Source organism: Ceratotherium simum, chromosome 6, assembly GCF_057802395.1.
Source record: "Ceratotherium simum simum isolate JZ-2026a chromosome 6, ASM5780239v1, whole genome shotgun sequence".
In the NCBI taxonomy this organism is placed as follows: domain Eukaryota; kingdom Metazoa; phylum Chordata; class Mammalia; order Perissodactyla; family Rhinocerotidae; genus Ceratotherium; species Ceratotherium simum.
Genome location: NC_141905.1, coordinates 20,076,210 through 20,103,118, shown reverse-complemented (window position 1 = coordinate 20,103,118; position 26,909 = coordinate 20,076,210). Strand labels below are relative to the sequence as shown.

At 38.2% G+C, this 26,909-nt stretch overlaps 1 protein-coding gene across 1 annotated transcript in view; it reads right to left on the bottom strand.

Annotated features, from left to right (window-relative positions):
- EGLN1 (egl-9 family hypoxia inducible factor 1) overlaps positions 1-3,031 on the bottom strand; it is a 63,990-nt gene extending 60,959 nt beyond the window's left edge. Inside the window, exon 1 of the mRNA XM_004432502.3 lies at positions 1,742-3,031. Within this exon, the coding sequence (XP_004432559.2) occupies positions 1,742-2,656 (915 nt within the window). The 5' untranslated portion in view covers positions 2,657-3,031. The remainder of the gene's footprint in view (positions 1-1,741) is intronic.
- Positions 3,032-26,909: the final 23,878 nt, after the last annotated feature.

Here is a 26,909-nt window from a genome sequence, read left to right as displayed (position 1 = left end):
TTCTAACTGCCTCCCCATGAGAAGCAACTGCTCTAAGAGCTAGGCTGGCTGCTGTCCCTTCCCTGAGAAGAACAGATGAAAACAGGAAGATAGGAGAGAAGACGATTTAGCTTAACTTGGAAAGCTAAATTAACTAAGGAAAGCAGATCAAGGAAGATTTAGGATGTTATCTTCTTCATGACTTTACCTTAAGCTTATGCCCCAACTACATGCTTTGGGCTGTTTTCATAGGGCTATTTTAATATTCCCTCAAGCTATCTCCTTTTCTCCTCTAGAGTTCATGACTATACTCAGATTTGATCCATGACAAAGTGTTTTTAAAAAATATAAATGAAAATCTCATTAAATACCGAGGTTGAGATTTAATCAGGCCCCCTTTTTTTCTTCCAGCTTATATTAACCAACAGTTCATTTTTTTGAGACGACATGATATTAAGACATGCCTTCATCCAGCAATGAAGCAGCAATACATAAATCAGACTTCACCTTATGCTTTCCCCCACAAAACTGTCATGTTTAGAACTCTCCTCATTGCCTATGCTCAGCCTTTCGGGCAGCCTGAGAGTCATACATAATGACTGTTAAAATAGATGGTCTGAGACACACAAAAGAACTACCAGGAAGAGTCAACGTGTATACACAAACATGCAGGTGTGATGATCTCCTAAGACAAGCTCTCAAAACTCAAAATCAGAGATTGATGATGGTGGAAGGTGGAGCAGGGTGGCCCGGGTGGAGCTGGATACAAAGAAAAGATTAAGATCTGGGAAGCAAAATGAAAAAGAACTGTAAGAGAGTGGTAAGGAGGAAAGAGTCTACTGTTTACCATACTGAGGAGGGAAGAGGGATTACACTAGGTAGGAACCGAAGAATCTACTAGGGAAAACTACAACAGTAAAGCAAAAACAAAGAGATTTCACCAAACTGAGACATTAGAATGAGCTCTCCCTCCTGTTCCAATTCCATGTGGGTTTTTTTCCCCAGGAAGCTGCAAAACAGTCTTTTTTCAAGAGGAATTATATTAACAAAGCAAATAAAGGAAATCTATGCTAAAAATGTAACCTACCTACACTGAGAGGTCTGAAAACGGAAATACTTCTTTCCCCGTTTTGTAGTGGGTTTCAAAACAGCAGGGACAGGGAGAGGGATAAGAGCTATAAGAGGGGGAGGGGAGCAGCCAAGCTCTTCCTGAGTATGAGGAGTTTCTGACTAAACGCTTATTTTCAATTTACCTTTTTGTGGTCAGCTGGCAGATTCCTAACTAAACACAGCATTCCACTCTGTAAATCAGAATCTGCTGAGGGGTTCCAACTCCAGAGTATTTAGAGTGTGTGCAAACACAAGGCAGATGCAGAACCAGCACTTGCTTGGGTAGTACTCTAATACCCCCCATTGGGCGGCTAGAACTCCAGTGAGGTTCGAATTGACTAAGTGCAACGAAAGGGAGAAAATAGCAAAGTTAAAGGGCGAGACTAAATTACCTAGAAAACCATGCAATTAGACGAAGACGTTTGTAGATGGGCAGTAGAAGAAAAACAGTGGACACAGAAAAAGGGACTAGCTGGATAAACACCACTTTATCTACGGATTATACCCGTTTTCTTTATGGGGGTGCTACACAAGAAGGAAATCACTTTTATAAAGAAAAACCATGTCCTTCACCCCAAGCGGCTCATGTCGCGGGCAGGGGGCTGCCCGCCGAACAAGGGATGTCCAGCGCAAACCCTTAGCACACACTTACTTTCGTCCGGCCATTGATTTTGTAGTTGCCCAGCTTCCCGTTACAGTGGCGGATCAGGTCGTCCATGCTGCTCATGAGCAGCCCAATGGTTTCGCAGCCGGGCTCCTTGCCCTCGATCCAGGTGATCTTATCGCCTCGGATGTCCTTGGACGAGTCGCTCTTCTGGCTGACCAGCTGCCCGTCCGTGAACTTGCCAGTATCGTGCAGGGCGCGCACCTCGTCGCCGATCTGCTGCCCGGTCTCCTTGCCCAGGAAGTCGTCCACCACGCAGATGCCGTGCTTGTTCATGCACGGCACGATGTACTCCAACGCCAGCTTCAGCGCCGGCAGCGGCTTCGTCTGCCCGTTGGGCCGCAGGCCGCCGCCGTGGCTCAGCCCCTCGCCCGGCGTGTTGCTCGGCGGGTACAGGTTCGCTTTCTCCTGGTACGGCGGCTCCTCCTTCCCGGGCTCCGCCTCGGCCGCCGCCGGGCCCTGACCGCCGGGAGCCGCGCGAGGCGGGGACGCGGCCGCCGCGGGGTCGGGCGCGGGCTTGGCCTTTGCCTTGGTCGCGCCTCCGGCGGCCGGCGGGCCCGCAACCTCGGCGGTGGCGGCGGCGGCGCTGTCCCGGCGCGGCGCTGCCTTCCTGGCCTCCCTGGCCCCGGCCCCGCCGGCCCTGGGCGGAGGCGCGGCAGCCGTGGGCGCGGGGCCGGGGTGCCGGTGCTGGCCCGCTCCGGGGGCGCCGGGGGCGCCCTCGCCGCTCTGGCACACGAGCTTGTGCTTCTTCCAGTCCTGGCGCTGGTGCTCCTTGCTGCAGTAGAAGGAGCTGCGGCAGCGGCTGCAGCGCAGCAGGTTCTCCATCTTCCCGCACAGCTCGCAGTACTGCCGGTCTCGCTCGCTCGGACTCGGCCCGCCGGGCCCGCCGCTGTCATTGGCCATGGCGGCGGCGGCGGCTGAGCAGGAGGGGTGGCGGCCTGACGGCCTCGCCCGGGGCCGGGGAGCGGGCGGAGCGGCAGGGGTCGTCACTGCGCCATGCACACGCCGACCCTCGCCTCAGGGAGGCCGGAGCCCCGCGCCCTCGGCCCGGCCGCTTCCTCGTCCTCCGGGTCCGGCCGCGCAGCGCCGGCGGCCGCCTCAGCGCCTCATCGCCGCCAGGAGCTGGGGGAGCGCAGCCTGCGCGGCGGATGGCGACCTCGGCTCAGGCACGCGGGCCCGGGCGTGCGAGACCTGCAGCCTCGGCTGTCGCCGCCGCCTCAGCGTCCCGGGCGGCGCGGCCCGGCCTGTGGAGGAGCGTAGGGCGTGCGGGCGCCACTCGCTCTGCGCGCTCTGCACGTACACCACGGCCCCGCCGCGACCCGGGCGGGCGGTGCGCGAGGGCGGAGGGGGCGGAGGGAGGGCCGAGGGGAGGGCCGAGGGGGCGGCAGCGGCGCACTGTCGCTTGGGCACGGGCGGCGCCGGGGCCGCCTCCGCACGCCCGTGCTCGGCGAGGCTGGGCCTCGGAGCCGGGTCCCCGGCGCCCGCCCCCTCAGCCGACGCCGCCCGGGGCGGGCCTGGGACGCGGAGAGGCCGGCGCGCTGCCACCGGCCGCCGCGGCCTGCGCGGGGACGCCGAGAGGCAGGCCCGCGAGCAACGGAAGGGCGGGGGCTGCTCAGCCGCAGCCAAGCTCTGCGGTGCCTACACCTGCTGGGGAGAGCGAGATCCTCGCGAAGCGGGAGCTCGTAATATGGCTGCTATCCGTTTAGGACTGACTGGGTGTGTTCTAGACGCGCTCTAGACTAGGTTGCAAGGTGGCTGTTGCAATCCTCGTTTTGCATCGGAGGAAACGGAAATTCAGAGAAATAAAGTAACTTGCCAAAGGTCACGCAGAACTGGGACTGAATCCAGGACTCAGACTGTCAGATTCCAAGGCTGCTTTTTCCATTACACCAATACAGCCTCTATTTCAAGAAGGCCTGAAATGGTTAAAAACAAAAATAAGTATTGTTTCGGTGTTAGTCCCAGCCCCTGTGCCTTGTTTGAGCCAAATTTAAAGGTAGTGAAATTTGATGTATTTTTACCATTTTTAAATCCTGTGAAATCTTGCCGAGGTTAAAACCTCGTGAAGAAATTTTTGGCTACCAAGTTAAATAAAGTAATCAATGCTCATTCCAATATCCACATTCAGACACTTTAAATTCAAACTGATGGAACTATTCCTGAGAGTTGGATTTTGGTGGTAAATGAGTATTAGTACATAAACGACTTTTTTTTTTTTTTTTTTTTTTTTTTTTTAAAGATTTTATTTATTTTTATTTTTTCCCCCCAAAGCCCCAGTAGATAGCCGTATGTCATAGCTGCACATCCTTCCAGTTGCTGTATGTGGGACTCGGCCCCAGGATGGACGGAGAAGTGGTGCCTCGATGCGCACCCGGGATCCGAACCCGGGCCACCAGCATTGCAGCGCGCGCACTTAACCACCAAGCCACAGGGCCGGCCCATAAACGACTTTTTAAATTAAAAAAAACATTAATAAAACTTGTGCTATACTGATGAATACAGTTCTTTGTTTTATAGAACATAAAAACCTTACCAGAGATAAGCCAAAGGTGTTTCTTTCCGCCCGTCATTTATTTTAGAATAAAAAGTACTATGATTTAGATTTTCACGGTCTTCACTGAACACCTGCTAACGTGGGAAATGCTGTGCCAGGCTTGTGTATCATCGGAATAGACTTCAACTAACTTGAGCAGTCATTGAGATGATAGCCTTCCAGGTTAACAGCACAAGAGCTGAAATGTGTACGTCAAAGGCTGAAGAATGAAAGGAATTATTATAAACCACTTTGTAGAATATTAAAAAAAAAAAAAAACTAGCCTGAATCCAAAAATATAAAAGCTCACCATCAATATGCAGAACTTAAAACTGTCATTAAATTCTGCTATATAAATAAACAGTATCCTGGGGATCCAATCTGGTGAAAGATAACAGTAATTCCAATTAGGTTAGCTTTTGGAAGACTGAGATAAGTATTATACCCACAGCTTCAAATTCTAAACCCAACTAAAAAACCAACTTTCTGTAAAGAATCAAGACCTGGATATATCTCAGATGTGTATCCAACTTTCCCAGACCTTTGTTAAATACACTAAAATGTCCTTGTTTCAGATATTACTAATTAGGCTGTTCAATAAATGTATTAGGAACATGCTACCTGCCAGACTGTCTTTGGCACACAAATGAAGTAGTTATACTAAATACACTCAGGAGGTGTGTAGTCCAGTGCTGAGGGCAGGCATGTAAACAAATAATGACAACCTAGAGTTCCGTGTAAGTGCCCTAAGAAAGAGATGGATAGGATGGGATTGGACCAAAGAAAAAGGAATTGCTAGCTCTGCCCTTTGAATTAATCAGGTTCCAAGTAAATTTATTTAGAAATTTTTTTAAATGACTTAAGAAAGAAAACTTTTAAAACATTTTGTTGTACCTAAATTATGTAAAGTATAATTTCAATACAAGTAAAATCTAATACTTCTTAGGCCTCCTTTTGCTATAGTAGTTATAAATGATTCTTAACTGTCCTCATGGGCAGGAACTTTACTAGCGAACACTCATTTCACAAACACTTGATTCTTCTAAATTTAGTTATTTGTAGGTATTAAAGGTCCAACAATATCTTTAAAAATTACTATTTAGGTCTATGGCATGCAAACAATTGTATTTACATCTCTATATGCTCTTTTCGTATATTTTCACTGATATCTACTTAAAAGAATAGATGTCCATATCAAAACCTTATTAGCTTTCATTTTGTTCCAATTAAGTATACAAAATCACAAACTGAACATGTGTATCTTGAAAATACTTAAATCAGTCAAATATGACCCTTTCAAAGTTTTCATGAATAGAACAGTCAAAAATAAAATATTGTTTCAGATACTTGCAAAGATCCATGATTTCAGAATTTTCACTTATTTGGGCTTAATAATCTGTGAACTAATTTCAAATTAGTGAGATTTCACCAAACCATTTGCTGGCAACTTGATGGCTAATGACAAGTTCAACAAGATTTTGGAACTCCAGCAGTATAGCAGTCATCACTTATTCAAATGCTGTAGAGAAGATTCACACTGTCACGCAGGAATTTATCTTATAAACACTTCTATGGTGCTTACTGTTATGTGCCAATCTCTGTTCTAATCATTTTACAAATATTAACTCATTTAATCCTTGTAACACCTTGAAGTGGGTACTATTATTATGCCCATTTACCGAAGATGAAACAAGAGTAAGACAATGAAGTGTCCCTCCCAGTTCTTAAGATTATACAGTTAGTAGCATTAGGTGTGTTACCTAATAGTACTCTGGGGAGAAAAAGGCTTGTGTCTCCCAAAGCCAGGAATTACAATTTTTTTCCACAGATTTTTCTAATCAAGATCAACTGTTCTAGAAACTGAAGGATGAATTAAAGTAAAAGTGCCATCATCTCCATATCACACCAACTTGGACCAAAACTAATTGACCACCTATTTGGCTTCCCTTTGCTCTTCTGGCAACGTTTACTTAAACTATAAAGCAGTAACCACTGTGAACTGACAAGAGACTTACTCAAAGATAGAGGCAAAGCTGAGATTAAATGCAAAGGACAGAGTTAAATGAGGAAATGAATTTAGAAGGGACTGTGTTGACTCTTGAGGAAAGCTCAGTGAACAGGATTTACCTTTAAGGGACTAACCCTATTTCTCCTTTAAAAATATGTTAAAAATTCACAAACAGTATCTTTTCTGCCCAGGAAATCAAACATCTGATTGTTAGCTAATGACCTCTTGTTTCCCCATCTGTGACAATCTTATTTTAATACATTACAAAGAACAGAAAAATCACAAGTATAACATAGGCATCCCACCAAGATAAACAGGAAGACGATCTTTGAGTTCTGGGAAAAGCAACTAAAAATCTGAGCCATTTTCTAACTATAGTATTGGGACACACAAAGTAGGTGTCGCTGGGAAACAGCACCTGCTCTTCTCTGTACTGGGGGTTCTGCCAGATGCACACATGAGCTGTGTGCTTCCCCACGTACCAGCTTTACTGTTTACTAAGATTGTTTCCTTATGAAAATAAAATATTTAGACTTTCTATACATTCAAGAAAATTTATCTGTCACTCAAGATTATCAGCTTATGATTTAAAACTTACCTAATCCAGTTAAAAATTGATCATCTCAAGAAATATAACATAAAACTTTACAACCATTTCTCATTATGGTGAATTTTTTTATTACTCACAAACATAGGATACTATATATTATGTGTTAATGTAATTACTCTATGAGGTTTTTTTTCCACTAACAAGCATTACCTTAACGTTGAACCAATTTTTAGTGTAGTCACAATCAGTAAACTTATACCAATCCAGTTGGAGACAGCTAAATAATATTTTCTATAACTTTTTTTTGTGAAAAAATGTAAACATACAAAAATAGAGATGAGTATAATCAACCTCAACCCTGATGTGTTCAATAATTATCAACTTCAGCAATTATCAACATTTTTACACTCTTGTCCCCTCCCATTTTGCTTTTTCTAAATTTGTTTTGTATTGTTATAATTGACATATAACATTAGTTTTAGATGTACAGCATAATTTGATATATGTATATTTTGTGAAATGACTATCTCAATAAGTTTAGTTAACAAACGTCACCTCACAGTTACAGTTTTTTTTTCTTATGATAATTTTTTTTGGGGGGAGGAAGATCAGCCCTGAGCTAATATCCATGCCAATCCTCCTCTTTTTGCTGAGGAAGACTGGCCCTGAGCTAACATCTGTGCCTTTCTCTGCTTTATATGGGGTTCTGCCACAGCACGGCCTGACAAGCGGTACATCGGTGCGCACCTGGGATCCGAACCCGGGCCGCCAGCAGCCGACTGCACAACTTAACCACTACACCATGGTGCCAGCCCCTCCTCATGCTAACTTTTAAGATCTACTCTCTTAGCAACTTTCTGATATATAATACAGTATTGTTAACTATAGTCACCATTGCTATACATTAGATCCCCCAAAATTATTTATGTATAACTGAAAGTTTGTACGTTTTGACCACCACCCATAATGCCCACCACCCTCCAATCCCCGCCTCTGGCCACCAGCAATCTGTTTTCCATATCTGTGTGTTCAGTTTTTGTTTTGTTTTGTTTTTTAGATTCCACATATAAGTGAGATCACACAGTATTTGTCTTTCTCTGTCTGACTTATTTCGCTAAGCATTAATGCCGCTGAGGTTCATCCATGTTGTCATGAAAGACAAGATTTCCTTCTTTCTTATGGCTGAATAATATTCCATTGTGTATATATACCACATCTTCTTTATCCATTCTTCCATCATAGGCACCTAGGTTGCTTCTGTGTTTTGGCTACTGTAAGTAATGCTGCAATGAATGTGGAGGTACGAATATCTTTTCCCGTTAGTGTTTTTATTTTCTTCAGATAAGTACCCAGAAGTGGAATTGCTGGATCGTATGCTAGTTCTATTTTTAATTTTTTGAGGAACCTCCATACTGTTTTCCATAGTGGCTGTTCCAACTTAACATTCCCACCAACAGAGCACAAATGTTCCCTTTTCTCCACATCCTTGCCAACAATTGTTATTTGTTGTCTTTTTGATAATAGCCATTCTGACAGGTGTGAGGTGATATCTCGTGACTTTGATTCGCATTTCCCTGATGATTAGTGATGTTGAGCATCTTTTCATGTACCTGTTGATCATCTGTATGTCTTTGAAAAAATGTCTATTCAGATCTCTGCCCTTTTTTTTTTTTTTTGTGAGGAGATCAGCCCTGTGCTAACAACTGCCAATCTCCTCTTTTATTGCTGAGGAAGACCGGCCCTGGGCTAACATCCGTGCCCATCTTCCTCCACTTTATATGGGATGCCGCCACAGCATGGCTCGCCAAGCAGTGCGTCAGGTGTGCGCTTGGGATCCGAACTGGCGAACCCCGGGCCGCCGCAGCAGAGCGCATGCACTTAACTGCTTGCGCCACCGGGCCAACTCCTCTGCCCATTTTTAATTGGATTGTTTGTTCTTTTTCTATTGCGCTGTATGAGTTCTTTATATATGTGGGATGTTAAGGCCTTATCAGATATATGATTTGCAAATATTTTCTCCCATTCCACAGATTGCCTTTTCATTTTGTTGCTGGTTTCTTTTGCTGTGCAGAAGCTTTTTGGTTTGATGTAGTCCAACTTGTTTATTTTTACTGTTGTTGTCTTTGCTTTTGGTGTCAAATCCAAAAAGTCATTGCCAAGACCCATGCCAAAGAACTTATTCCCTATGTTTTCTTCCAGGAGTTTTCTGTTTTCAGGTCTTACATTCAAGTCTTTAGTTCATTCTGAGCTGATTTTTGTGTATGGTGTAAGAGAGTGGTCCAGTTTCATTCTTTTGCATGTGGCTGTCTAGTTTTCCCACCACTGTTCATTGAAGAGACTATCCTTTCCCCCTTGTATATTCTTGGCTCTTTTGTCATAAATTAATTGACCACATATGTGTGGGTTTATTTCTCGGCTCTCCATTCTGTTCCATTGATCTATGTGTCTGTTTTCAATGCCAATACCATACTGGTTTTTTTTTTAAATCTTTTATACACATTTTCTCCAGTCCTATATCTTTGTCAGGAGACATTCTTATTTAAATTTGCGGGACAATCCTATCCCACATTAAATAGGAAGTCCAATCCCCTCCCCATGGTTCTGCAAATCACTGAGTGAGGGGATGAAGATGGGGGTGGGGGAGGCACAGTTTTCATTCCTGTGGCCATTCCTGACTGAAATTCTGCTCCCATTAAATTAAGGATCTCACTCTTTTACCTGTTCTCTTCCTTCTGCTCCAAAAAGAACCCAGACTTGAAACTCAGCTGTTTTAAAAAATAATTCTCTCCCATCAAAAAAAAAATCTAGTCACTCAAAGCATTTGGTAACATAGCAGGCTTTATTGCTATTTTGGGGAAAGGAAAGGGTTTTACTTTGCTCTGCTTCTTCTGTCCCCCCTCACGAGTCTCTTGACATTGCCCTGGCTACTCCATTTTTGGGGGCCCTTCACACTAAACCTCTCCAGGAAACTAAGTTTTTCTCACTCATTATAGACAACAATATAGCTTGACCCCTGGGCTCTGGGTTGGCCTTCTGATATCCAAATGCTCACTAATGTTATCTCTAAGACCATATACTCAGAGGCTTTCTTTTGAGTACCCCACTTTGGCCTAATTTGAAATTTCAGACATGCCTATTTACTAGTGCCTGAATGTGGAAGGAAGTGAGATGTGATTTATATTTGTACTGATATGGTTTATTTATACATCTTTTCTCCACCTTCAAAAGGCAAAAGTAGTCACAGTCTAAGTTTTAAATAAGAATATTTTCATCTATTACATTCATTCTTATTAATATTTAGTCATTATTTTATTTAAAAAAATTTTTTTTCTCACCCAACTCATTCTTTTTTTTAAACTGCTCTACATCATAATCATACCAGTTTTCCCACAGCGGACTCATCTCTTCTCTGCCAATTTAACTCCTCCCCATTCTACAAAGATCATCTGAAGTCCCATTACTCTCACAAAGTGTTTGTATACAAAAGCACATGTAAATAAACACCCAGCTAATCTTAATGTAGATTTTTACAGTTCACAAAGGACTTTCACATACAAATTCTCATTTGATGCTTTTGAAAGACTGTGGAGTAGATATTGTTAGGACTTTCATTTTCCATATAAGAAAATTCAGTCTTTGTGCTGAACTGTATGTCCTATCCCAAGGACATACAGATAAACTGACTACAGTTTTGCATTTTAGGGAAAGTATTTTTTTCTTTTTACCTTTTGACTCTCTTCACCCAAGGGTTTTTTGATAACTATAGCTTTGTAATATAGTTTGAAACCAGGAAGTGTGATATCTCCAGTTTTGTACTTCTTCCTCGGGATTGCTTTGGCTATTTGGGGTCTTTTGTGGTTCTGTACAAATTTTAGGATTGTTTTTTCTATTTCTGTGATAAATTCCATTGGAATTTTGATAGCGATTACATTGAATCTATAGATTGCTTTGGGTAGTATGAACAATTTAACAATTTTAATTCTTCCAATCGGTGAGCATGGAATATCTTTCTATTTGTGTCTTCTTCAATCTCTTTCATCAATGTCTTATGGTTTTCAGTGTACAGGTCTTTCACCTCCTTGGTTAAATTTATTCCTAGGTATTTTATTCTTTTTGATGCAATTGTAAATGGGATTGTTTTCTTAATTTCTCTTTCTGATAGTTTGTTATTAGAGTATAGAAACACAACTGATATTTGTGTATTGATTTTGTATCCCACAACTTTACTGAATTCATGTATTAGTTCTAACAGTTTTTTTGGTGGAGTCTTCAGGGGTTTCTATATATATAATATCATGTTATTTGCAAATAGAGACGGTTTTACTTCTTCCTTTGCTATTTGGATTCTTTTTATTTATTTTTTTCTTGCCTAATTGCTCTGGCTAGGACTTCCAATACTACGTTGAGTAGAAGTGGTGAGAGTGGCCATCCTTGTCTTATTCCTCATTTTAGGGGAAAAGCTTTCAGCTTTTCACCATTTAGTATGATGTTAGCTGTGCACTTGTCATCTATGACCTTTATTATGTTGAGGTACATTCTCTCTATACCCACTTTGTTGAGCATTTTTATCATGAAAGGATGTTGTATTTTGTCAAATGCTGGTTTTGTTTTGTTTTGTTTTTTTGTGAGGAAGATCAGCCCTGAGCTAACATCCATGCCATTCCTCCTCCTTTTGCTGAGGAAGACTGGCTCTGAGCTAACATCTATTGCCAATCCTCCTCCTTTTTTTCCCTTTTTCTCCCCAAAGCCCCAGTAGATAGTTGTATGTCATAGTTGCACATCCTTCTAGTTGCTGTATGTGGGACACCGCCTCAGCATGGCCAGACAGGCAGTGTGTCGGTGCGTGCTCGGGATCCAAACCCAGTTCGCCAGTAGCAGAGCATGTGCACCCAACCGCCAAGCCACGGGGCCGGCCCCATCAAATGCTTTTTCTGCATCTATTGAGATGATCATATGATTTTTACCGTTAACTTTTTAGTGTGGTGTAACACATTTATTGATGTGCAGATATTGAATCATCCTTGCATCCCTGGAATAAATCCCACTTGATCATGGTGTATGATCCTTTTAATGTACTGTTGAATTCAGTTTGCTAATATTTTGTTGAGGATTTTTGCATCTATGTTTATCAGGGACATTGGCCTATAATTTTCTTTTCTTGTGGCATCCTTGTCTGCTTTCGGTATTAGGGTAGTGCTGGCCTATTGAGTTTGGGAGTGTTCCCTCCTCTTCTATTTTTTGGAATAGTGAGAAGGATTGGTATTAATTCTTCTTTGAATATTTGGTAGAATTCACCAGTGAAGCCATGTAGTTCTAGACTTTTATTTGTTAGGAGGTCTTTGATTACTGATTCAATCTCCTTACTAGTTATTGGTCTGTTAAGATTTTCCATTTCTTCATGATTCAGTCTTGGTAGGTTGTATGTTTCTAGGAATTTGTCCTTTTCTTCTAGGTTGTCCAATTTGTTGGCTTATAATTCATAGCAGTTTCCAATTTTGTCCTCTTTTTGGCTGAAGTGTTATAAAGCATATCCTAACTTCAATATGCATGTCCAATAAGAACTTGAAATAAAATCATATCCACCATGCCATTATGACACCCACCGAAATTAAGAAAATCTCCTCAGTACTATCCATCATCCAGCAAGTATTAAATTTTTTGATTGTCTCACAAATTCTCTTTACAATTGCTTTATTCTAGTTAAGATCTAAAGAAGGTTCATACATTGCACTTGATTGTCATATTTCTTGAGGCTCTTTTATTCAGTTTTCCTAGTACCCTACTCTTTTTTCATACCATTGATTTACTGGAGAAACTGTCATTTGTACTGTAGAATGCTCCATATTCTGGATTTAGCTGATTTCTTCCTTGTGATATTTCTCTGTACTGTAGTTGGGTAGTTATATCTAGAATTTTCATTAGATTCAGGTTCTATATTTTAGGTAAGAATACTTCATAGTGTTTGCTGTGTATTTCCTATTCCCTCACATCTTGAGGCACATAATTTTTCATGATGAAATATTGCTCATGGGTTCCAGTGGTGTAAGCTTGTTTCCTACATTATAAAGTTTTTCATCAACCTTTCACTAGATTGTTTTAGCAATTGATGATTGTGACTAAATCTAATATTTTATTAGCGGTTGCACAATAATGAATTTCTAATTCCTTTTGAATTTACTAGCTGGAATTCTACCATAGCAAACTTTTTCCATCAACTGTTTGGTTACTCTGAAATACAATTTGTAGATGAAAGATGGCATTGATGCTTTTTTCTTTTTATTTATCAATTTTCAGAATAATGACTTGGTGCCCTAGCAACTTCCAGTTGTGACCAATGAGGTCTTGTAAAAAATTATTGTGAATGCATGGATTTTCGTATATTTGAATTGTTTTAATTATTCTTTTTGATGATCAAATTGTTCCGCTTTTGGCCAATGAGAAATTATTCAAGTTGGTGTGTTCACATTAATCTTTGATAATTTTCTTGCTTTCTGGCACAAGATGGCCCAGACTCATCTTGCACATTTCCTGCCCCTGACCTGGAATCAGTCCTTTCTCCAAAGAGCCTTTGTTCCTTTTAGTAGAAAATGGTAGTTAGAAACCACCAGCAAGAGTACTCATTGCCACTGGGTTGTTATTGCTTCTAGGTCTTTCCAATGAACAGAGCTAGGAAATAGGTAATTTTTTCAAGAGAAAAAATCTTGAATCCATACAACATTCCAATTCAAATTTAAGATTACAGGGCTTTAACTTAATTTCTTTGACTTTTTTTTTCTGTGTGTGAGGAAGATCAGCCCTGAGTTAACATCCGTGCTAATCCTCCTCTTTTTGCTGAGGAAGACCGGCTCTGAGCTAACATCTATTGCCAATCCTCCTCCTTTTTTCTCCCTAAAGCCCCAGTAGATAGTTGTATGTCATAGTTGCACATCTTTCTAGTTGCTGTACGTGGGACGCGGTCTCAGCATGGCCGGAGAAGCGGTGCGTCGGTGCGCACCCAGGATCCGAACCTGGGCTGCCAGTAGCGGAGCACGAGCACTTAACCGCTAAGCCACAGGGCCGGCCCTCTTTGATTTTATATTTGTGTCTTTTTTCTCTTAAACTAAATATTTTTTTTTCCTAATAACATTTACATAACTACTTAGCTGCTTTATCCCAATTAAGAGTTTATTGCATTATTTTTGTCTATGTAATATATCCCATTAGGAATAGACAATCAAAATATTGTGTTTTAAAGTCATCTGATCTAATTCTTTTCTCTATGCAGCTGTGCCATCAACTTGAGATGTTAGTTTAAAGTCTGTTTTCAATTTTTAGGGGACTGATTTTCTTTTCCTTTTGGGGATAGTTGTATTTTAATTATGTGGTATATAGGATATAGCCAGGTATTGTTCTAAATTCTCTACATGTATCATCTAACTTAACCTTCAAAACAAACCTATGCTGTGGGTATTTCCACCCCTGTTTTACATTCAGGGAGAGTGAGGTACTAAGATGGTCTGTAGTTCCCAAGATCACAAGTGTTGGGACAGGAATTTAAACTGAGAGATCTGATTTATAATCCCATGGCAAAATATGATAAATTCCAAAAGACAGATAAAGGCAAACGAATAGGGGGATTCAAAGAAGGGAAAATTGTGTTCAATAAAGGGACTAGAAAGAGGGACTTATGAAAGAAGAGGATTTTGAAATGGTCACATAAACTTCCTCAAATTCCCTGTTTTCATTATATTATTCAAGGTCCTGTAACAAGCAAAAAATTGGAAACATTTACAATGATGTACAGGGGAATCGTATGCAGCCATTTACAGTTATATTGTAGCAAATGACATGTGGCGTCTTAGCATTCAAATGGAGTAGGTCATGTCCAATTTGAGTTAGTCAGGAAATTTATTTTTTGCTTTGCTTCTACCTCAGTCAATTTAAACCAGAAGATTTGAAATAGACCCTAGGATAAAGAAATCAATTGTTCCAGGATTCACTGACCAGAATCCCAAGAATTTGGAATTCTAGAGGAAAAGACTAAGGTTAGGTGATGATAGTCACTAGACCCCAAATTCTATAGAAGCATTTGATAATCATCAAAAGTGGCAAGGTATGGTTTTTGCATGCAGTCATGAATAGACTATTTTTTTTTTTTGAGGAAGATTGGCCCTGAGCTAACATCTGTTGCCGATCTTCCTCCTTTTTTCCATTTTTTCTCCCCAAAGCCCCAGTAGATAGTTGTATGTCATAGCTGTACATCCTTCTAGTTGCTCTATGTGGGACGCTGCCTCAGCATGGCTTGATAAGCTGTGCGTAGGTCCACGCCCAGGATCCGTTCGCCAAAGCAGAGCACACGAACTTAACCGCTACATGTACACCAGGCCAGCCCTGAATAGACTACTTTTTAACTTTTTTATTTTGAAATAGTTTCAAACTTCCAGAAAATTTTCAAGAATAATAAAGAGCACTTCTCTAATACCCTTTACCTAAGTTCATCGATTTAAACTTGTTTTATCATTCCCTCTACATATCTATATCTATATCTTATCTACCTACATATTATCATTTATTTTTTCTGAACCATTTGAGAGTAGGTTCTATGCATCATGCCCTTTTACCCCTTAATACTTAGTAGCTATTTTCAAGGATATTCTCTTATATAACCACAGTAAAGTTATGGAAATCAGGAATTTTAATATTGGTATAATACTTTTATCAGATCAAAAGTCCATTTTCCAATTTTTCCAGTTGTCACTATAATGTCATTTTTAAAAATTACTGTAGTAAGAACACTTAACATAAGATCTACCCCCTTAACAATTTTTAAGTGCACAATAAAGTATAATTAACTATAGTCTGATCTCTAGAACTTGTTCATCTTGTATAACTGAAACCTCATATACATTGAGCAAGAATTCCCCATTTCCGCCTCTGCCCCAGCCCCTGGCAACCACCATTCAACTCTCTGTTGTGTGAGTTTGACTATTTTAGATACCCCATGTAAGTGGAATCATGAAGTATTTGTCCTTCTAACTGGCTTATTTCATCCATGGTCATCTATGTTGTCCCATATGGCAAGATTTCTTTCTTTTTCTTTTTTTTTTTTTAAACTTTTAATATAACATAGATTTATTATATAATTTCCTTTTCTTAAAGAAACCATTTTATTGACATATGATTAACTCATAGAAAGCTGTACATGTTTAATATATACAACTGGATGAGTTTGAATATAAGTATACATCCATGAAACCATCACCATAGTCTATGCCATAAAAACATCCATCATCTGCAAAAGTTTCCTCCTGCTGTAATTATTTATTATTATTATTTTTTGTGATAAGAACACTTCAGATCTACCGTCTTAGCAAATTTTTAAGTATACCATACAGTATTGTTAACTACAGCCACTATGCTGTACAGTAGATCTCTAGGTCCTATTCATTTTCTATAACTGAAACTTTGTGCCCTTTGACAAATAACGCCCCCTTTTCCCCTCCCCCGAACCCCTGGCAACCACCATTATACTCTCTGCTTCTATGAGTTTGACTATTTTAGATTCTTCATACAAGTGGTATGATGTAGTATTTGTCCTTCTCTGTCTGACTTATTTCTGTTGGCATAATGTCCTCCAGGTTCATCCATGTTGTTGCAAATGGCAGGATTTCCTTCTTTTTTAAGGCTAAATAATATTCCATTATATGCTTATATCACATTTTCTTTATTCATTCATCTGTCAATAGATATTTATTTCCATATCTTGGCTATTGTGAATAATGCTGCAATGAACATGGGAGTGTAGATATCTCTTCCAGATCCTGATTTCAAGTCTTTTAGATATATACCCAAAAGTGGGATTGCTGGATCTATTTTTAATTTTTTGAGGAACCTCCATAATGTTTTCTATAGTGGTAGAACCATTTTACATTCCCACCAACAGTGTACAAGGGTTCTAATTTCTCCACATCCTTGACAACACTTGTAACTTTTTTTTAATGCTAGCCATCCTAACAGATGTGAGTTGACATCTCATTGCAGTTTTGATTTGCTTTTCCATGTTGATTAGTAATGTTGAGCACCTTTTCATGTATTTGTTGGCTATTTGTATGTCTTCTTTGGAGAAATGTCTATTCAAGTACTTTGCCCAATTTTTAATTGGGTCATGTGGTTTTTTGCTATTGAGTTGTAGGAGTTCCTTATATATTATGGATATTAACACCTTATCAGATACATAGTTTGCAAATATTTTCTTCCATTTCATAGGTTGCCTTTTCACTCTGTGGATTGTTTCCTTTACTGGGCAGAAGCTTTTTGGTTTGATGTAGCCCCACTTGTCTATTTTTGCTTTTGATCCTTGTGCTTTACCTGTCATAGCCAAGAAATCATTGTCTAGACCAAAGTCGTGACTTCTACTATGTTTTCTTCTAGGAGTTTTATAGTTTCAGGTCTTATGTTTAAATCTTTAATCCATTTTGGTTGATTTTTGGTTGGTGTATAGTATAAGGGTCCAATTTCATTCTTTTGCATGTAGATATACAGTTTTCCAAGTGCCATTTATTGAAGAGACTATTCTTTCCCCGTTGTGTATTCTTAACACCTATGGAATAGAACTAGAAGTCAATAACAGAAGGAAAACTGGAAAATTCACAAACACATGGAAATTAAACAACACAATCCCAAATAACCAATGGATCAAAGAAGAAATCAAAAAGGAAATTAGGAAATATCTGGAGACAAACAAAACAAAAACATAATATACCAAAACTTATGGGATGCAGCAAAAGCAGTACTAAAAGGGAAGTTTATAGTGATAAACACCCACATTAAAAAAGAAGAAAGATTGCAAATAAACAACCTAACTTTACATCTCAAGGAATTAGAAAAAGAAGAACAAACTAAGCCCAAATTTAGCAGAAGGAAGGAAATAAGAAAGATTAGAGCAGAAATAAAACAAAATAGAGAATAGAAAATCAAAAGAAAAAATCAAGGAAACGAAAATCTGGTTATTTGAAAAGATAAACAAAATTGATAAACACTTAGCTAAATTAAGAAAAAAAGAGAGGACTCAAATAAAATAGAAATGAAAGAGGAGACATTACTACTGATACTTCAGAAATACAAAGGATCATAAGAGACTGCTATGAACAGTTATGCCCCAACAAATTGGATAACCTAGAAGAAACGGATAAATTCCTAGGAACATACAACCTATCAAGACTGAATCATGAAAAAATAGAAAATCTGAACAAACCAATAATGAATACAGAGATTGAATCAGTAATCAAAAACTTCCCAACAAAGAAGAGCCCAGGACCAGATGGCTTCATTGGTGAATTCTACCAAACACTTAAAGAAGAATTAATGCCAATTCCTCTTAAGCTCTTCCAAAAAATTGAAGAAGAGGGAATATGTCTAAACCCATTTTATGAGGCTAGCATTACCCTGATACCAAAGCTCAACTAAGACATCACAAGAAAAGAAAACTATAGGCCAATATCCTTGATGAACATAAATGCAAAATCCTTTAAAAAATACTAGCAAACCGAATTCAACAGCAATATAATGTCTTTATAGTATTTTCCTCCCCCCGAGTACAGGATCCAGCTCAGGATCAAATACTACACTTAGTTGTCATACTCTTCAGTCTCTTTTAATATAGAACAATTCCTCAACTTTCTTTGTCTTTCAGGACACATTTTTGAAGACTATATGTCAGTTATTTTATAGAATTTTACAGTTATTTTCTTCAGTTTAGATTTGTCTTCCTCATGATTAGATTCAGATTCAGGTTATACATTCTCTGGCAGAAATACTAAGTAAGTAATGTCGTGTTCTTTGCATATCACTTTTGGAGGCACATCACGTCCATCTGCTCTTGGTTGATAATATTACCTTTGATCACCTGGTCAAGGTATTGTCTTGTTTCTCCACTGTATAGTTACTATTTTTCTCTGTGCAACTAATAAGCAATCTGTGGGAAGACACTTTAAGACCTCACCAAAGAAGATATAACATTTCTTGACAATTCTTGCCCAAACCAAAATAGTTGGGCACGATTCTCTCCACACTTATTAGTGAGCATTTTACTGTAAGGAAGAGCCTTTCTTTCTCATTTATTTATTTAATCATCAGTAAGACTCATGGATCCTATTTAACTCAATGGATTATAACCCATTGCCATCCATATTTATTTTGGTGCTTAAATTGTCCCAGACTTGGATAGTAGGACCCCCTTCAAGCTGACTTCTGTGTCTGTTCCCCATGCTTTATATATATTTTTTTTGTTTGAGCACTTTATACTTTCTGGCACAACAAGATGTTCCACGTTCACCCTGAACCTTCCCTGCCTCAACCCTGGGATTAGTCATTTCTTTAAGGAGCCCTGCATCCTTTTAGTGGGTAATAGTATACGGAAACCGTGATCTGGATGCTAAGTGTGCTTATTGCAACTAGGAGATCATTGCTTCTAGGCCCTTTCAGCTGACTGTGCTAGGAAATCATGAATTCATACTGATATCTATTCTGTATCTGTATCTTCCTTCTCCTACACTGTGAACTATGGCTACTGACATCAACACATTTACTAATTTGCTACAATACATGTAAATAATTTCATAATTAGCATACACATACTGCTACTACTACTACTAAAACAAAAACAGAGGAAAACATTAAGAAGTGTTCGAGATTTGTTTGAAGTTCTTTTTCTCCTAGATTGAGGATATATAATTCAAGTCCTATGTTCAAAAGTAATTGATTTAGTTTTATTTTTTATTCCTTCCCATGCAGTTGTGTTATGAATTTGCAATTCAGCTAGGTTTGTTTTAGTTTGCATTCAGTGATAGTGTTTTCACCCTTCCTTGTTGATTTAACTTTTTAAATATGTAAAACATTAACATACTTTAAAGGGAAACCATTAGAAAGTTACATTCAGAGAAGTGTTGTCTATCCTTCCTTATTCCTTTCATCCATCCATCCACTTCACCTCCCTGTCCTCTGTTGGTCACTAGTTTTATTATTTTCTGGTTTGTCTATCATGTATTTTTTTATTGAAGTATAATTGACATATAACATTGTGTTACTTTGTGGTATATAATGTGCTGGTTTGATATATTTATATACTGCAATATGATTACTACACTAGCATTAGCTAACATCTTTATCACATCACATAATTATCATTTCTTTTTTGTGTTGAGAACAACTAAAATCTAATCTCTTAGCAACTTTGAAGTTTATAATACAGTATCGTTGACTATAATCACTGTGTTGTGCATTAGATCTCCAGAACTTATATGCTAGTTGCAAGTTTGTACCCATAAAGATCTCCCCCATTTCCCCACCCCTCAGCCCCTGGTAACCACCATTCTACTCTGTTTTTACAAATTTACCATTTTGGACTTATAAGTGAGATCATATAGTGTTTGTCTTTGTCTGTCTGACTTATCTTACTTAGCATAATGCCCTCAGGTTTCATCCATGTTGTTGCAAATGGCAGGATTCCCTTCTTTCTCATGGCTTAATAATATTCTGTTGTATATGTGTACCTCATCTTCTTTATCCATTTATCTGTTGACACACACTTAGGTTGTTTCTATACTTTGCCTATGGGGAATAATGCTGCAGTGAACATGGGTGTGCAGATATCTCTTCAAGATACTGATTTCAGGTCTGTCGGTTATATACCCAGGAGTGGGATTGCTGGATCATAAGATAGTTCAATTTTAAATTTTTTGAGGAATCATCATACTGTTTTCCATAGTGGATGTACCAATTTACATTCCAATCAATAGTACATAAGTGTTCCCTTTTCTCTACTCCCTTGCCAACATTTGTTATTTCTTGTCTTTTTGATAAAAGCCATCCTAACAGGTGTGAGGTAATATCTCATTGTGGTTTTGATTTGCATTTCCCTGATAATTAGTGATGTTGAGTGTCTTTTCACATGACTATTGGCCATTTGTATGTCTTTTTTGGAAAAATGCCTATTCAGGTCCTTTGTCCATTTTTTAATTGGATTATTTGCTTCTTTGATAATGAGTTGTATAAGTTCTTTATGTATTTTGGATATTAGTCCCTTATCATAAATATGGTTTGCAAATATTTTCTCCCATTCTGTAGGTAGCCTTTTCAACTTATTGTTTCCTTTGCTGTGCTTCTACTAGAAAGCTTCTGCTCTTGAGTTTAATGTAGACTTATTTATTTTAGTTTTTGTTGCCTGTGCTTTTGGTGACTTATCCAAGAAATCATTGCCTGGACCCACATCAAAGATCTTTTCCCCTATGTTTTCTTCTAGTAATTTCATGGTTTCAGGTCTTACATTTAAATCTTTGATCCATTTCAAGTTAATTTTTGTGAGTAGTTAAAGATAGAGGTCCAGTTTCATTCTTTTGCATGTGGATATCCAGTTTTCACAACATCATTTATTGAAGAGAGTGCACGTTCCCCATTATCTGTTCTTGGCGGCCTTGTCAAAAATTAGTTGACCATAGATGTTCTCGGCTCTCTATTCTGTTCCACTGATCTATGTGCTTGTTTGTATGCCAGGACTTTACTGTTTTGATTACTATAGCTTGTAATATAGCTTCAAATCAGATATTGTGATGCCTCCAGCTTTGTCCTTTTTTGTCAAGATTTCTTTGGCTATATGGGGTCCTTTGTGATTCTATATGGAAAGTTATGATTGTTTTTCTGTTTTCGTGAAAAATGCCACTGGAATTTTGATCGAGATCTATATCAAATCTACACCATATCTGTAGATTGATTTGGGTAATATGGACATTTTTGCCATATTAATTCTTGCAAGAACACACTATGTCTTTCCATTTATATATGTCTTCTTCAATCTCTTTCATCAATGTCTTATAGTTTTCAGTGTACAGGTCTTTCACTTCCTTGGTTAAATTTATTCCTAAGTATTTTATTGTTTTCCATGCTATTATAAATGGGACTGCTTTCTTAATTTCTCTTTCAGAGAGTTTGTTGTTAGTGTGTAGAAGTGAAACTGATTTCTGTATGTTGATTTTGTGTCCTGCAACTTTACTGAATTCATTTATTAGTTCTAACAGTTTCTGATGGAATCTTTAGGGTTTTCTATAACTATCTATCTATCTATCTACCTATCTATCTATCTATCTATCTATCATCATGTCATCTGTGAACAGAGATAATTTTACTTCTTTTTTTCTAATATGGATGCTTTTTATTTCTTTTTCTTGTCTAATTGCTCTAGCAAGGACTTCCAGTACTATGTTGAATAGAATGGTGAGAGTGGGCATCCCCATCTTCTTCCTGATCTTAGATGAAAAGATTTTAACTTTTCACCATTGAGTATGATTTTAGCTGTGGGTTTGTCGTATTGGCCTTTATTATACTGAGGAACATTCCATCTATACCCAATTTGTTGAGTGTTTTTATCATGAAATGATGTTGTATTTTGTCAAATGCTTTCTCTGCATCTATTGAGATGATCATATAATTTTTGTCTCTCATTCTATTAATGTGGTGTATCACATTTATTGATCTGCATGTATTGAAGCATCCTTGCATTCCAGGGATAAATCCCACTTGCTCATGGTGAATGATCCTTTTAACTTGCTATTGAATTCAATTTGCTAATAATTTGTTGAGGATTTTTGCGTCTATATTCTGCAAGGATATTGGTCTGCAATTTTCTTTTATCCTAGTGTCTTCATCTGGCTTTGGTATCAGGGTAATGCTGGCCTCATAAAATGAATTTGGGAGTGTTCCCTCCTCTTCTAATTTTTGGAATAGTGAGAAAGATTGGCATTAATTCTTCTTTAAATGTTTGGTGGAATTCACCTGTGACACTATCTGGTCCTGTGCTTTTCTTTCTTGGGAGGTTTTTGATTACTGATTCAATCTCCATACCCCTTATTTGTCTCTTTAGATTTTCTATTTCTTCAAGATTCAGTCTTTGTGTGATTCTAGGAATTTATTCATTTCTTATAGGTTATACACTTTGTCGGCATATAATTTTTCATAGTAATCTCTCATAATCCTTTGTATTTCCGTGGTATCAGTTATAATGTCTCCCCTATTTTTTTTTTTGATCAAGATTAGCCCTGAGCTAACGTCTGTTTCCAATCCTCCTCTTTTTTTGCTGAGGAAGATTGGCTCTGGGTTAGCATCCATGCCCATCTTCCTCTACTTTATATGGGACACCATCACAGCATGGCTTGACAAGCTGTGTGTACGTCCATGTCTGGGAGCCAAACAGGTGAACCCCAGGCTGCTGAAGCGGAGCACCCAAACTTAACTGCTACACCACTGGGCCAGCCCCATCCCCCCTAATTTTGAATAAAATAAGCAGATTTGTGTATGTTTTCTTATTTCCTCTTCTCTTATACAAAAGGTAGCATATTAAACGCACTGTTTTGCACTTTACTTATTTTACTAATATATCCTGGAAACAACTGCACATCTTTTCCTAGAGATCTTCCTCATTTTTTATTACAACTGCATGGGTTGTAATAAATCATGTGAACCATGTGATGTCAATATACCAAAGTTTATTCAACCAGCCTCCTATGTTTGAATATTTAAGTAGTTTCCTAATATTAATAATTTGTATTTTCTCTCTTTTTTTCCTGATCCATCTAGCTAAAGATTTGTCAGTTTTGTTGATCTTAAAAAAACAATTTTGGTTTCATCTATTTTCTTTATTGTTAGTCTGTTTTCCATTTTATTGATTTTTGGTATTATCTGAATAATTTCCTTTTCCAGTTCACTGTGGATTTAATTTGCTGTCTTCTTCTGGTTTGTTACGGTGGAAACTTGGTCAATGATTTTGAACTTCCTTCTTTTCAAATATGAGCACTTAAAGGCATAAACTCCTCTCTAAACATTACATTAGCTTCAATCCACATATGTTGATATGTTCTATTTTCATTTTCATTCCATAAAATATGTTTTGAGTTAATATGCCTGTGATTCCTTTTTTGATTGATGGCTTATTTAGAAATGTGTTATTTAATTTTCAAATATTTGGAATTTCCAGATTTCTTTCTGCCATTGATTTCTAATTTAATTCCATATTGGTCAGAGAACACATTCTATATGATTTCAATCCTCTTTCAACTTACTAAAACTTATTTTATGACCCAGCATATGGTCTATTCTGGTGAAGGATCCATGTGTGCTTGAAAAGAATGTATTTTCTGCTGAGTGGAGTGTTCTATAGATGTCAGTTATGTCAAGTTGGTTGTTAGTTTTCAGACCTTCTATGTTCTTACTTATATTCTGTGTACTATCAGTTGTTGAGAAAGGAGTGCTGAAATCTCTAGCCATAGTTATGGATTTTTCGTATTCTCTCTGTTCTGAGGGTTTTTGCTTTTTCTATGTTGATGCTGTGTTGTTAGATACAGACATAATTGAAATTGTTATGTCTTCTAACTGAATTGATCTTTTCATCTTTAGGAAATACCCCTCTTTATTCTTGTTAATTTTACCTATCCCAAAGTTTACTTTGATATTAATATAGCCACTTGAACTATCTTACAATTAGTGTTTGCATGGTACATCATTTTCATCCTTTTACTTATTTCTCTGTATTTCAAGCATATTTCTTGGAGATAGTACATAACTGGATCTTGCTTTTATATCCAATCTTAGAATCTGTGTCATTTAATTGAAATGTATAGACTAGGGGCTCAGCAAACATTTTCTGTAAAGAGCCAGATAGTAAACTGGTCTCTGTCACAACTACTCAACTCTGCTATTATAGTGTGAGAACAGCTACAGAAAATGCATCAACATATGTGCGTGGCCCATTTATTCACAAAAACAGGAGGTTCCTTCCGCTTCAGCTTGTTCTGCTTCCCTTCCTGCTGCGTCTCCTCTTGCTCCTTCTCCTCCTCCTCCTCCTTCTTTTCTTCTTCTCTTCCTCTGCCCCTTCACTTCCTCTTTCTCTTTGGTGTTCTTCTTTGGTAGAGTGGTGTTTTCCTGGTACAAATTTCCTTAAATTTTCCAAAAAGTCTTCTTTAGTACAAGTCCGGCAGGCAAAAAAAAAAAAAATTCTCTCTGCATTTGTTTATCTGGAAAGTATTTATTTTGGAAAACACTTTTGCTGGATATAGAGTTCTAGGTTGAGAATTTTTCTTCTAGCAAAATAAAAATATCATTCCATTGTCTTCTGGGTCCATTGTTTCTGATAATAGCCTTTGGTAATTCTTACCTTTGGCCCACTACTGTATTTTGTTTTCCAAATACTTTAAAAAGTTTCTCTTTATCACTAGTTTTCAGCAGTTTGCTGATGACATAACTTGGTGTTGTTTTCTTTTTTTAAATTCTGATTAAAGTTCATTGAGCTTTTTGGATGTGTAGGTTTATAGTTTTCACCAAATTAGAAAACATTTAGGCTATTATTTCTTCAAATATTTTTCTGCCTCCACTTTTCTGAGATTCAAATTTCACATATTAGACAACTTTATATTGTCCTATAGATCACTGTAGTGAGGTTCTTTCTTTTTCCAGTCTTTTTTTCCCCCTCTGTGCTTCCATTTGAAACTATTTCTATTGCACTTCTTTAGGTATATAATCTATTCTTTTGTAATGTCTAATCTGATAATCCCATCCAGTGAAATTTTTTTATTTCAGGTATTGTCTTTTTCAGCACTGGAATTTCCATTTGGCTTTTTCTTTCTGTACCTTCCATTTCTGACCTCATTTTGTCCACATTTTCCTTTACATCTTGAGCATATTTATAAAAGTTGTGTTAAAGGATTTATCTGCTAATTCCATACTATTTCTGGGTCTGTTGCAATTAGGCCAATTTTTTTTATTGGATTACATTTTCTTTGCATGTTTGGTAATTTTTAATTGGATTTTGAACATTGTGAATGTTTCATTGTTGAGTGCTAGATTTTGTTTTCTTTCCCTAGGGAAAGTTGGATTTATTCTGGCATGAAATTTTATATTTATTGAAGCTTTTTAAAAGTCTTGTATGTTGCTCTTGAGAAGTTTGAGTCCAGCCTAATTTTCTTATCTTTATAAGTAATTTTATCTCTATACCTTGAGGCTCTGAGGCCTTTTCATTTGCCTTTAGAGTCTAGTGATTTTTTTTAAGATATGTCTCAGAGTTCATCAAAACAGGTAATTTTTCCCACATATGCGGTAGGCCCTTGCGATATTTATATTTAAGTTTTCTCACTTCCGGAAAGTTTTTTTTCTTTTTTTTTTTTAATTTTAAACACCTGTTTTATTCCATTTTTTCACTTCTCTTCTTCAGATATTCCAATTATGTGTATGTTGATTTTTTGTGTGTCTCTTCCATTCCTGTCACATTCTCTCTGATTCTTTTCTTTATCTTAGTTTCATTCTCTTGTTTTACTCACTTTCTTCGATGTTTCTTATTAGATTTTTATTTGAATTCCTTCTTCTTTGGGTATCTTGTAGTTTATCCTTCATTTTTCAGACACATGTCCTTTTCTTCAATTTCTTTCCTGAGTTTGATCAATTCTTGTTGCATTTCTTCCTTTTTTTTTGTTTTTTGGTTCATATCTCTTCTTAGTCTTTGAATTTAAGTGGCTTTAAAAAATTATCTTTACATGCTTGTTTGAGAATATATAATTCAGTGTAGAGTTTTGTGTTAGAGTGTACTACTTTGCTTGGTTTTGGGGGGAGAATTTTCATCAGCTAAAAGTATGATTTTTTTTGTATTTGTGTTCTTATACTTACTTTGTATGGAGTTGGTTTAATTTTTTGCTATTCCTAGGCGTTTTGTGCACAATATGAATACCCAATTCAGCTAGAATATGGAAGTACAGTTTTTTTAAATAAATGAGTTTTTGGTAGTGTGGGAGGGTGGAAGTGTTGGTGTGTCCTATTTTTCAGGATCCTTACCTTAACTTTCTTCTTTTCCTTCACTGTGGTGTCTCCAAGGGGCATCACCCTTTCTCTATTCAGAAGACATGCTGCTTTTGAGGCTGCTACCTCCGGTCCCAGGTACCCTCAAGCCTCTTCCATGTGGTTAGTACTTTGAACAATCACCTCCCAGACCTGAGTTTTAACACATAAGTGTTAAATCACTGGGGCCATTTTTGCCTATGTTTTGTTTAAGTCC